Source organism: Streptopelia decaocto (genome assembly GCF_964273445.1).
Source record: "Streptopelia decaocto genome assembly, chromosome: 1".
In the NCBI taxonomy this organism is placed as follows: domain Eukaryota; kingdom Metazoa; phylum Chordata; class Aves; order Columbiformes; family Columbidae; genus Streptopelia; species Streptopelia decaocto.
Window position 1 is genome coordinate 168,501,979 of NC_138663.1, and position 13,793 is coordinate 168,515,771.

Consider the following 13,793-nt stretch of genomic DNA (forward strand, 5'->3'; position numbering starts at 1 on the left):
TAAACTTTCATTTCTGTAACTTCTGGAATTTCTGGCTTTTATTCAACACGTACTCCCGAAAGGTAGGCTGTTGGAAGAATCTTTGGGTTTTTAATACAAAAATAAAATCGGCACTTTTAAAAATGGGATGACTTTCTGCACAGGTTTGACTAGCATTGTTATGCAAGGATAATTTAAGCTGATTTATCACCACTTGAATTTGAACAGATCGCTTTTCTAAAACCACTTCATTTTTCATGAAGAAAGTAAAATATTTGAGAATGTTCTTTAAACAAAATAGCAGAAAGTAATTATGCAGAATAAAAATACGTGACAGGAATGAGAACCAATAGAGAGAAACCAATTGGAACTGGTTTTTCTTCCTCCCAGAGGGGAGGCTTCATGTATGAGGCTTACGTATAGACTTCTGCCAGTGTAAGTCCTGGGAGTTTAAATACCAGCTGTGTCTCTGTACTTGATCTGGGGGGTTTTGTACCATCACAACCTCCAAATTGCAAAGTAGGTCAAGTCGATTCAATTGCTACTTAGAGCAATCAAGAGAAGAAGTTGAAATGAAAGCAAGCTGGTTAAAAATGCAAATCTTGGCATGAGCAGCAGCAGTGTTTATTCTTGAATCAGTTGGCTTGCATGGACTCAAGCGCAAAATAATTCAGATAAGTATTGTATAGAGTTCCCAAGAAATGGGGTAGCTTTGTCATTTTTTTAATAGCAGTCTTGGAAGCATTTTAATGAACAGTTTTGGAAAGAGATTTGGGTAGTTGAAACCAAGCAATTAGAATGTTTGTAATCTGAACAAGTTGGCAGGATTTTTTTGTTTGTTTTGTTTTTTTTCCTAAACTAGCTGTCTCATATTCATATTAAACATTATCTGATAGAATAGTGAATGGGATGACACTTTTTGTGAAACTGAGTTGCAGTTACCTGAATGTGTAATAGCTTAAGGATGAAAGTACAGACTGAACTATTTAAGGTGTTATATTGAATTGGTGGCTTTTCACTTTTTATTGCATACAAGCTGATAAATGCATCTTAGTTTCTATGTTGGGTGAGGAGCACGGGCTAAGTAGCCTTATGGAGAACTGTTGTTCTTCAAACTGAACTGTGATGCAGTTGTCTTAAATATAGAGTACTACATTGATAGCCTCTTTTCAGAGCTGCATGGGAGGAATATTAAGTGATTAAGACAGGAACAGTAAAATAAACCAGAAATATTCAATTTTGTGAAATTTCTCTACTGAACTATTTGGCTTTGCCATTTCATATGTTTGTTTTACCAAGCTGAAATATTTTGATGTAGAAGATGTACCATAATCTAGTTGTCGTTTTCTTAAAATAAATTTTTAAAAATGAAGTAAAGAAAACCAAAACCATCAGTTCTTGCAATTATGTCCTTGTTGTCCATTCAGCTCTTCAATATTTCTTCTGCAGTTCATTAAGATTTTATATGCTGCCGTCTCTTCATTTGCAGCACACTGTGATGCATTTTATCTTGCTCAGTTGTTGGGAGGCTGCAGCAGGACAGGAACTTGTAGAAAGTAATTGCGTTCTTCTTCTTGGTTGCTATGTCACTGTACAACCCAATAAATGCTCATCTTCTGCCTTGACCCAGTGTTTAGGCTCTATAATCCATAGTTTATAGAGCAGTTATAAATTTATTGAGTTTGAGGTAGCAACTTTTTCTTAAAGTGGAAAAACATCATTAAAAACTGGAATTAACAATGGAACTTTTTTTGCTAGTTGACCTTGCAACATGTTTCTTGTGTAGATGTTCAAGCCTGTGTGTTGTCAGAACAGGGTCTTTTCTAAGAGTTGTTAAGAGTTTTTCCCATGAGTGGTTGAGGTTTGATATCAGGGCCCTGGCAGGAAAGTTGTGAAACTCTCTGTTTCCCCAGGTAGTGAAAACGCTGCTCTGCTTTTCAGTAGCAATGACTGAACTCCATTTAAGAAGTTTTTGTTTTGGAGCTGCTTTTCCTCTTAGTCTTTCCACTCACATTAATAAACCTCTTCATTGTGCAGGAAGCTGATAGCTAATGGCCAGATAGACTATTTTTTTTTTTTTTTTTTCTCCCCTTTACGCCCACCCTGTTCAGAGGAACTGTATGAGGTGTTGCTGGCCTGTCTGAGCAGAGCACATGCCTGCTTGGCTGTTAAAATTCACAGCTGCCTTAAAACCTGGAGTAATCTTGCAAATATGAGCAAGAGTGAAGCCAGCCGGTTAAGTTTAGATATGAGGAATGGTCAAGTCTAAGGAGTAAATATTGTGCAACTCCTGTTTCAAGGTGGGGAATATGTAACTGAGTTAACTCATCTGTTCTTTGCACCAACCTTCTCAGCCATTTCATCACAAGATAGGAGGCACTACCATTTTACTCTTCCTGCTTTTACTGCTTCACACCTTCAGATCTGATGTTAAACTAGGACTTGTCTGTCTTTCTTGAACTGGGAAGGCTTTCCTTTCTCCCTTTCTAGCTTCCCTTTCCTAAATCTCAGTGTTTTCACAGGTGCCCTTCCCTTCCATTGAATATGGCAAAGTGTGCACATGAGACTTTCAAAAGTTTTCCTCTGATCGCTCACCAGACAGCTCTTCAAAAAAGGAGATGATTAATGTTAGTTGCTTAAAATGCCAGGGGAATTTTGGAAGGGAGGGTTTAATAACAGAAATGCAGGTCCTCAGAACTGTGTGATTTGCACGCTTCACGAGATAGCACATGTGACTAATCCATCCCGCCATGAACTCTGAGACTCAAATAATGTAAACAGTTTTGTTTCATAGACTAAAATAGCCACCTTCTTATTCTGATTTTCCTGTAAATTTTACTACTGTAAATTGAATACGTTTCCTTGGACTGTCTGCATGTTTAGGGGCATAGTAGCTGGATGTAGAATTTTTATTTATTTTTTTTTTTTTACATAGCAATAGAAAGGAAGTTTTCATTCCTGTGTTATATAGCTCCTATTTAGTAAGCCCTGGAATGACTCAGTTTTTGTGTTCTAGTATGTGATATGTAAGACTTGAAATAGGAAGAAGTAGTTTCATCACATTATTTATAGAAACATGAGTTATAATGATTAATACAGCCAAACTCAATACCTTATTTTGAAGAGTTGAGCTGAAATACCTTTAGAAGACAGCACTTCTAGATTCAAAATTAGTTTTGTAATCTATGTTTAGCTAGCACAAGCAGTGGTTACCCCATCACCCAAGGATGTCTAAGAATTAGCCAAAGATTGTCACAGGGTTTTCTGTTGCTGTTTTGGTTAGTGCAGTGTGGAGCTCTGAGACCACTTACTAATAGTTTGACACACAGGAAACCTGAGGCACTGTAGAATCTAAATCAAGAGTAGAGAATAATTCAGACTATCTGTTATCCAGGTCTCCCAGCCCATAGTGCTGTTCTTAGAGGAGAGCAGAGCAGGTGCATAATGCTGGGTAGGTGCATGTGAATACATTATTATTTCTCTGCCAGGATATGGAAGCAGGGTCTCACACCTGTGTATGACGGTGAGTCCAGTTTGCTCACTGAGGTTTACAGATGTCAGGAAACTGTTGTAAAACGTTATCACAGGGGCAGCTTCGATCGCCAAAAAGGCTAATTCTGGCTCAGTGGATTGTCATTCAGCACAGAGTATTTGATATGAAATGTGCTGGTTGAGGTGGTGTAGCTGAAACTTCATTAAGTTTTAGTCTGTCTGCCTTGCAGATTTCTTATTTTTGTGCAAGCCAAATGTGGGGAAACCGACTGCAGCTGGCAAACTGTGATCATCTGCAACTAACTTACCGCGACAAACACAGTGAACGCTTAACATGCTGGGCTTTCCTTTCATCTAACTCTTTTTACAGACTTTGTACTGTAGCATGGAAATTCTTCACAGGATGAAGCTTTGAGCATAGCTACTGCTGTGTTAATATAGCGGTTTTCCCTATGATGAAGCTGCACACACAGTTCACCAAATTCAGTTTTGTCTTCCCAAGAAGCTTGTAGTTGTGTGTCATGCTGTTGACATTGCGTGGAAGGACTTTTGGCAGATAATCAATGTACCCATTGCTATACGAGATCTGTGCACCTGCTTTAATATTAAATACAAAATGCTGAAACATTTCTGAAAGTGGCTCAAGTACTTCTGAAAGCTAAATGTCCTTATCTCTGGCAGTAGTCACTAAAGAGATCTGCTTGGTGTCCTTTTAAAATCACCTCCCAGCAAAGCTTCCCTATATCCTCTCCTTGCCTCTTCTAGCAATATAAGCTATTAAAGTTACTGTGTAAATATACTTATTATTATATTATTAATATATTATTTATAATTTATATTATTTTATTATATCATTATCACATTATTATTGTTGTTGTTGTTGTTAGTATTAGTATTAGTATTAGTATTATATATGTGGCAACTGGGGAGTTGGTCAGCCCCTTGAGATCATTGTGCCAAGAACTGAGCCTACCCTCTGTTTCTGAAGGCTCCGTTCCTTCAGCTGAAGATGCTGATGAAAGATGAGGACGTTTGGCCTCATTTGTGCAAGTGAGGTGTCCGCTTCTTGAAGCACAGGAAAGAGGCTCTGTAAGAAGTCCAGAATACTGCCTCTAATGAAATGTTCACCTGTGAGCTCATCATGCCATGTAAAATGGCATTAAGTGGAGCATTGTGCTCTGCTAAAGCAACATCTGTGCTTTTTTGCATCAGATCACCCCTATAAGACTAACGTATGGCAAAGCAAACCCCATTGCTCTCTGTTTTAGGGGCTAAATATTACTATGTTTTTCTCTTAGCTTTTCCGAAAGTTTAGCTTTTATTCTGAGCTTCCAGCTGAGCACTTTATGAATGCTATGAATTCTTCCTGGGGGCAAGCAGTGCAAGTTGCACAGCACTGCGTTACCAGAAAACAACTGGGCGCTTCTGTATTCAAGGTGAAGCTCACACACAGCACACTTTGCCTTCTAAAGCTTCCCAGCAAATGCTCCTGTGAGTTTGCTTGTACATTAGACAGACTTAATAACGATTTCTTTTTTTTTTTCCTCCGAAGACGACTGAGTTTGATCATCCCATCTGCTTTTTCTTTCCTGTAGTGATGGGGAGGGAAAGAAAAGAACATCAACCGTCTGCAGCAGTCAATCTTTAAATGCTGCGGGGGCCACGCTCACACCTCGCCGCATCTCCTGGCGGCGGAGAATATTCCTGCAGGTAGCTTCACCTATGAATAAATCTCCTTCCAAGATGCAGCATCCAGGTCTGTGTGTGCTTTTAAAGAAAATAAACAAGCAGTTGTTACTGACTAGTTGTTACTGTAGTGAATTGCAACATGTGAAAATATGAAAGGGAGAAGTCAACTCGATATAATTTTCTTGCTAGAACCACACTAGAGAACAGTTGTGCTCAGTTGGCTTTAGGTCGTGGTTGCTTTGAACAGAGGATTCTGTCATCAAAATAAAATGAATTGCAATCTGCCATAGTTGCACTGGTAGCAAGGAAACTAAGAACTGCCTCTTGCTGACAAAGATATCCGTTCTAACATTTAGCATTTTTTTTACCCTAGCCTGCTTACATAATAGCACTGTTTGCAGAAAATTGAGTTTTTTCTGGCTTGTCCATGTACTGCACATAGCACCAGTTGAGTGTGTTAACAATTCTTATAGCTTTAGGTGATTTAAGGTAGAAACCTCTGAAATATCTGTAATCCTGCTACGTTGATATAGTCCCATTGGCAGAATTCTCTAACATGGGTAAATGACCAACTCTAGATTTAGTGGCCATAAAGTGCAGCTCAGCAGATGGGAAAAGTTGCTTTTAGTACAGAGCCTTGGTAGTAGTAAACAAGCTCAGTTATAAGAGAGTCTTTATGAATAAATGTCTCTTTGAAACTTTAGAGGAGCTAGCAGGGGAAAGTGTTTAAATACTGGGTGACCCTTAATTTAATTTTATTTCGTTTAAATATAGCTATTTAAGTAAAACACTTTATTTAAAAATAATTCTCTGCTGTTGAACTGCATTTTTCTGTCTTTGAAATCAGCACCTCACTGCTGAATGTGGAAGACAGCTATTTTTGTTCTGCTGTGACTTAGATTTTCGTAATATGTCAAATAATCTGAGTTTCCTATAATATCTTTCTGATTCTTTGCAGATGGTCATGATGGAAGTGAATTGTTACCATTATCCCCTCTTGCTCCACCCTTGGAGGAGGACCCTCTTGTGCTGGTATTGCAGAATGAGGATGGTTCAGATAAAGCTGGAGAGAGGAAAAACTCAGAAGAACTACAAAGTCTGTGGAGAAAAGCTATCCATCAACAAATTCTGTTACTTCGAATGGAAAAAGAAAACCAGAAGCTGGAAGGTTAGCTATTTAGAAAATACACCTAAAAACTACTACATATTCTGCTGCATGAAGCTGAAAACTGTACTGATGTTGGGCACCTCAAACAGAGATGTGATGCTGTAACTTTTTGGTTAACAGTGCTAGAAAAAAATGTGCTCACCCAGTCACATCTCCCAGTCTGCCAGGTTCTCTGTCCACCTGCCAACTTGTAATGAGTTGCCTTAGGAAAATAAGAAAGTGATCACTTTTCCTTTTTTAGTACATGTCAGACAAAGCCTGCTGCAGTCTCTATCTAGTCTAGGAATTCTAACGTGGAACTATGTTGAACGTGGAACCACAGTTGCCGTGTGAACCCTTAGGTATGGTCAGCCCTTTAAATCTCCTTTCAGTCCTTCTGTCCAGGCTTCCTGTCCTTCCTTAATCACATCACAGTGATAATTTATAAGTATTTGAATCCAAATATGATTTTTGAGCAACTGGTTCTTGAGGCACATTAGAAAGTTCTTATTTTGGAAGATGAGCAATGTACACTGAAAATTGAGGACTCTTAGTGAGGGATCTGAACATCGCCAGCTGACTTGTCAGCTGCCTGAGCTTTTGGCGAAGATACTTTATTGTGGCTGGTCAAGACTCACACACAAATAAAAGATAGGATGCAATGTCTATTCTAGCATATAGAAGTTCTTCAGTATAATATAGTAGCTTTCGATGCAAGTTGAAAATTTCACGTCTTCTCTACAACTGCTGCCCTCATCTTCTTCTCTGTGGTGTATAACCTCATTATATGGTAGTCTCATTCTTCAAAAAAAGCGTATTGATCTTATTAAGGTCAGTGAACTCTTTTTCCTCCTTTAGTGGTACTTACTGAGAAGGCAGGGAGAGGAAAGAAAACAGCAGGACAGAAGTCCTTCCATGTCCCTACAGCAGTACATCATTGAATGTGTTTCCTATATGCGTAGCATATTTCTCTGTGCGCTTTCTCAGTTTGTCTCGCTTTTGGCACACACTTCTGTGGAAACTCCTAGATTCATAGGAAACACCTACAGAGAAGCTTGTTTTAACTTCAGCCAACATATTAATTTATTGTTTTCGCAAACGGTTAGTCTGCTGTTGTGGAGTGGGAAATCTGGACATCTGCTGCAGTAACTAATTTCATGTTATTCTCTCTGGTAGTATGAGCTGCTAAGGGAACAAACTCATTTCTGTATCCACCCAGTGTGGCTGGAGGTATTAGAAACTGTTAAATCAGTCCAGTTCCTTAAGATTCAGTTACAAGTTATTTCCATTCTGTAAGGGACAGGTAGAAAATAAGTTCTTCCTGCCTGATCATTTGTGGTGAAAACAGGAGCATCAGCAGTGGAGACTGCAAACTGGAATTTGTCTGCCAGCCCACATGTAGATTTGTGCTCCAAGGAGCATGTCTCCTTCCTTGTATGGAGGTTTATAAGTACTGCTAGTGAAATTGGTGCTCTGGCTAGCTGGAATTTATCATCTTATTTTCAAAGGGTGAAAAGTAAACTGTCTTAGCACCTGTCTCTAGGCATCCTTCCTGTGGGATACTGTAACGTGGGCCATTTTATGGACAGGATATGTGCAGAACTGATACATTCCAAACAAGAGCTGGTTTGGGCAGTGCTTGGCATTTTAGCCTACAATTAAATGCAGATCTTGGGAATGGGAAATATAACAGAAATGCCACCTCTGCTTGAAGTCATGTTCCTACCTGTTAATTTATTCAGCTGTATATGACTGGTTTAAGACTGGAATTGCTGTGGAATTGTTTTCAGTGGTTTTCTGTTAATGTTTTGTTGATTTTTATTTACAAAATATTAATAGAACCTCTTTTCCTGTTCTTTTGCTGTCGAGGAGACTTGAAATCTATTAGCTCTTTGTTTTACAGAAGGTAAGTTCTGTCAATTGCACAAACATATATATTTTTTTTTTTAATGAGCAGCTAAAAGCTCCTTTTTTCAGTAGATCACCTAGAAATACAAGAACTACAAAAAGTAACAGGCCACATAGCAATTATTAGGAAGAACATTAGTAAGGATGTTTGCAAGGAGCCAAGGTTGGCACACGAAGTAGGACAAGTACAATGGACTGCTGACTTTCACTAGGGTTAACTGCAGAGCCAAAGTACCGTTCAGTGAGTAATAACCCATGCACTTAATTCTGGAGTTTGTTGCCACACTGAAGTATGTGTTACTGTCATCTTGAATCTGTCACATACTGTTTATGAGAATGAGCATTCTCAAATGAAATCATACAGCAAGAGAGTAGCATTTCAAATTGCCCAAGTTAGACTGCAGATTCTTGTGGTAAGATCACATTCGTGTTTTTGTGAAAGTGTACTGCACCTTGCATAATGTTGCTTCTGTAAGCCCCCCTGTAGACTTGAATAGATAAGATTTCACTGGTGTAACATACAGTTTTTGGAAATGAAAAAAAAAATGCCACCTACATTTTTGGAGTGGAATAGGCAATGATCATCTGGATTCATCCAATATTGGATGTATCCGAAGTGTGCTGATCAGACAAAGGACCTGCTTGTCTTGTTTTGCAGTTTGTATAGTAATGTGAGAGTTTTCTTTCACCTAGAGATGATGGTGGGCAGAGGCAGTACATCTGTAAGAGGAACCAGTCTCCTGCAAGGAGCAAGTACTGCACATGGATCAAGACAAATTTGGGTTAAACTCAACTGCAGTTTTCAGAGGTCATGTTGTGGAGTGTACAATTGAGTCCAATGATAGTTAAACCGATCTCTGTAAATTAAGACACATGAAGGTCTTAATTCCAGTTTTTTTCCACCAGTAGTGTGGGAATCTGAGTGTTTTTCTCTGTGTATCGTGTATGATAAAACAACGACAGTTAATTTCTCAGTAATGGAAATGAAAGCTGCTCCTCCACGGAATTCTAGAGTAACGCTGCAGCTTTATTTCAGAAATAGTGAGTCCTCTGGAATAAATTTTGTATGCCAGGTAGTCCTATGCAGCTAATTCTTTAAGTATATGGCCACATGAGTTCTGTGCTTCAGCACAGATGTGCCTTTCTGGATATGGTTCATGTTAGTTCATTCTGTTTACTTCTAGTCGGCACGATGATGCCAGGTAGCAGTGCCAAGAGCTCTTACGATTCTCCTAAGAGACATGTAAAAACTGGGACCAGTGGGACAGGCTTCAGTTTAGAAGACTTGCCTAGCTTGCTTGCCTAAATCTCTGATACAAGCATTCATATGTTTGGGACTTCCCATATTAGAACAATTGTAATCTTAAATATAAACAAGAGAAAAATTATCAAAGGTGTTTTTGCAGTTGAAAGAAGCAGAAGATGTGGTGAAGTTGACTGTACCTGAGTGGTTTTTAATTCTTGCCTCAAGCCTTAAAAATATGTTTTCATGTATTTCATGAATTACTAATGTTCATGGCCCAGTGACAGATGTTAGATTGTTACCTGCAGCATCTTACAACAAAAGACTGGCCCCATCTCAGCTATTAACTGATGAATTGTAGAAGGTATATGTATCCCTAGTCAGATTATCAGGAATATATATGTAACCTGAATGGGTTTTCGTTATTTGTTGTTTCTTCTAGTTTTCTGATGTTCTGTTTTTTCATCTGCTTTTCCTTTGTGTTTTGTGCTCTAGCAAGCAGAGATGAGCTCCAATCAAGAAAAGTCAAACTGGACTATGATGAAGTTGGTACGTGTCAGAAAGATGTCATAAATGTCTGGGATAAGAAGTTACTGAACTGCAGAGCCAAAATCCGATGTGACATGGAAGATATTCATTCCACTTTGAAAGAAGGTATGCATGTGGGATGGCTTTTAACTATGAAGTCTGAAGATTTTTTTTTTCGGTGTGTGTGTGAGGCTGCCTTTTAATACTGAAGGAAATCTGCCAGCAGTACACTTTTTCCAGTAGCACAAAATAATGAGAAAATGGCCTTCTTTTTGCAAATGCATCCTCCTCCTGCTGCCAAACAGAAAACAGGTTCTGCTGTGTCTACAGCTTACAGTGTCAGCAAACTTCTGTAGTCATTCTTCTGAAAGAAGCATCTTGTGCCCATGTATTATTGTACTGAAGACTGAACTTGGAGCTTCTGCAGCTGACACTGTGACCTTCTGGTTTCTGGTCTGTGGCTCCTATCCAGTTGACTCAGAGCTTCGGATGCTCTGATTTCAATTACTCACTGAGAAGGCAGGACCATAACATCTAATGTGAACTGTACCCAAAACCTAGGGGAATCAAAACCAAGCTTCAGAGAGTCAAAAGGACTACATTTTATGGGGTCTGGACTATGGTCTTTCAGTATTTTGTTTCCTCAAGTGAAAGGCTGGGGAATTTGGCTTGAAGTAAGTCTTCTGTGGCATAGCTGTAGGCCAGGAGGCCTGTGAATCTAGTTTTACTGCACTGCTGTGCTCTCCTCCATAGAATCTCATGTCTGTATTACAGATGCTGAAAAACAACATTTCAGTGTAATCTGCTAGTGGTACAGAAGGGAAGTTAAAATTGCTACCAAAGAAAATTTTGCTAGAAATAAGGCAGTTCCTGTTAGTGATCCACAGAAGACAACCAACAAACAACTTGCATTGCTGCCCTATATTCTGCTACTGGACTGAAGTTTAGACTTGGGAACAAGGATATGATTTTTCTAACTTGTATTCTTGTTAAGTGATTATTTGCCTGGAAAATATTAGCAGAGTTGACAATTTATTTTGACTTCCGAAGGTCAGTTTATGGAGTCAGGGGGTTGTATGTGAAATACCAAAAGTAGTATTTTAATTTAGTTTATGCTTTCACAGGTGTTAGGCTGACTAAAGAGAAATGCTGTCTTTCAATATGAGTGGTTCTGTGTCCTTCCTTTGGTATGCAGCATTAATGCTTTTAGGTTTGAACTGAGCATTCTGTCATCTGTACATCTTTCTGCTATACAAGCCTATGGACTGACATGAGCAGCTCTTGGGGAGGGGGAAGAGGAGGTGGACCTCTGTATATTTTACACCTCTAAATTTAGTTCAGCCTTTCTAAACGGGACAGTCTGCTTTCTGCATGTAGTTGTGCATCTTTTCCCGCTGAAGAGGTGGCAAAACAAGTGATGTCTGTACCTCAGTTGTTGCCCTATGTACTACTCAGTGTAATTACCGTAAGTTTGTAATGAATGTCTAATTAGTGGGATGAACTGTGCTTACTGAGGGAATACAGTGCAGAGTGGACAACTTTTGAAGCTTAGTGCTTATAAAGGGATCCTCCAGGGTGGTTTTGCCAAAGGCAAAGATTATGAAAAACTGAATTCTTGTGTTATAGCACTGAAAATATGCCCCTCCTTAGGCCTCTTGTGTTTTTGACTGATCTGCAGGTGTACCAAAAAGTCGTCGGGGAGAAATTTGGCAGTTTTTGGCTGTGCAGCATCGAGTCAGACACAGACTACCAAATAAGCAGCAGCCTCCTGACATCTCCTACAAAGAACTTCTGAAACAACTGACTGCTCAGCAGCACGCCATCCTTGTAGATCTAGGTATGTCTGTTCATAGCCGGGAGACTTTTCTGGCTTGTTTCTTGTGTCTTTGAGCAGAAACACAACAATCTTAATGAGAGCTATTGCTGGAGATAGATGCTGCTGTGTCAGCCCCACTTTCAGTGTTGTCAGGATTCATTCTGTGTCTGCCACTTAGTGTCCTCTAAGCAAATGATTTCTTAGGTTATGCTGTTTGTATTTGTGCTCTTCTACATCTGTCTGAAGAGAGAAATCAAGCAGTTGTATCTGCAAATTCTGTGCAGATGAGAATATTAAATGAGCTCAATGGATACAGCCTAAAATCAATAAAATACAGATCGATCTGTCTAAAATGAACCTGCACATGAAAGCAAAGAGAAAAGGTCTATGAGAAGAGAGAAGTGCTGGTTGCCAGAAGGATCTGTTTGTTTTTTTTTTTTTTAATGAGAAGAATTGAATATCAACTACTCTTCTCTCTTCACATCAGGACGGACGTTCCCTACACATCCTTACTTTTCTGCTCACCTGGGAGCAGGACAGCTGTCACTCTTTAATCTCCTGAAAGCATATTCTTTGCTGGACAAAGAAGTTGGTTATTGTCAAGGTATAAGCTTTGTAGCTGGAGTGCTGCTTCTACATATGAGTGAGGAACAGGCCTTTGAAATGCTGAAATTCCTCATGTATGACCTTGGCTTCCGTAAACAGTACAGGCCAGACATGATGTCACTACAGGTAAGCCCATTCTTCTCCTAAAGCAAACCAGAGTTTTAAATGAGTTTTGAGATCTCAGAGCTTGCTCTTGTTCTCCAGGGCCTTATGAAGCTTGTTGTGCTGTTTTGGAGGTCGTGACATGCATGCAAATGTTATTGTCAAACCCCTCTTCAACTCTGAGTTTGCAAACAGAGAAGTTCAAAACTTGCAGGCTTTTCCTGTCACACGTCTCTATTATCTCCTGTTTGGAAACTCTTTCTCTGCTATTTTGCTCTTCCTTTTCCTTTCCCCACTTCTCTCTCTTCCTTATTCCAAAAAAGCCCCAATATGCTTGCATCTGTATAGACAGAGTTTAAAAATAAATTTGATTTTGTTTTTCTGCAGTGCTTTAAGCACTTAAATGTAGATTTTTCTCTAGTTACTCCTAGTCAAATCAATAGTGGCACCCAGTGGCCAGTCAGTGTACTCCACAGGCATTTGTACTTGGGGCTGCTCTGTGTCGCGTCATCGTTGGCAACCCTTTTCTCTCATCGTTCTCTATCCCATCACCCCCAACACAGAAAGAAAACAGATGAATTTTTAATAATTTAGTTTGCTTATGAAATGATACATGCTCTGCACTGTTGGTTTTTAATAGCTAGCTATAGATACTTGAGCCTGTTTAGGAAGGAAACAGAAAATCTTTCAGATCTGTATAAACTCCAAGGTTTAAAGTTTGATGAGTCTTTGACCTTGAGATGCAACTGTCCACTGACTTAAATAAGTTGTTATGATTCCATAAGTCCCTAATATTATGAAGGGATATACCTCAGCTGTGTTAAAGTTTGTAATCCACAGTGGAAAAAGAGAAAATTAAGAGATTTTAAAAGTCTCTTTTTTCATGCTCTCTGCATGACAAACACTTACAATTAAGTAAAAACTTAAGAGGTAGTTTCAGTCCACTTTTCATGGTCAGTCAGACTAGGTGCTTATTTGGCAAATGTCCAGAACAACAGAACAGATTGTAGTTAAAGAAATTGTATGTGCTAATTCTAAAAATGATGAAGAGAGATGTTTTATTCTGGATATAAGTACGCTTTAACAAGTTTGTTGTGATGAATTAAGAGTAAACAGCCATAAAGAGCATCATTCTGCCTCTTCCCTGTCCCATTTGCCCCACCCAAATGTGTTTTGGACCAGTGGGTGTCAAAGGATGATAGGTGTGTGGTTGTGGGATTTTTTTTTTTCCCCCCCAAGAAGATGCTCTCTTAGTGTCTGTATGTCATACTGCAGTTGTAGGT

At 39.1% G+C, this 13,793-nt stretch overlaps 1 protein-coding gene across 2 annotated transcripts in view; it reads left to right on the forward strand.

Annotated features, from left to right (window-relative positions):
* The window catches only part of TBC1D4 (TBC1 domain family member 4), a 111,848-nt gene that overhangs the window by 86,409 nt on the left and 11,646 nt on the right, over positions 1-13,793 (forward strand). For both annotated transcript variants that reach the window (XM_082049551.1, XM_082049552.1), the window contains 5 exons: positions 5,067-5,227; positions 6,119-6,328; positions 9,954-10,112; positions 11,665-11,823; positions 12,290-12,534. In XM_082049551.1, the coding sequence (XP_081905677.1) occupies positions 5,067-5,227; positions 6,119-6,328; positions 9,954-10,112; positions 11,665-11,823; positions 12,290-12,534 (934 nt within the window). The remainder of the gene's footprint in view (positions 1-5,066; positions 5,228-6,118; positions 6,329-9,953; positions 10,113-11,664; positions 11,824-12,289; positions 12,535-13,793) is intronic.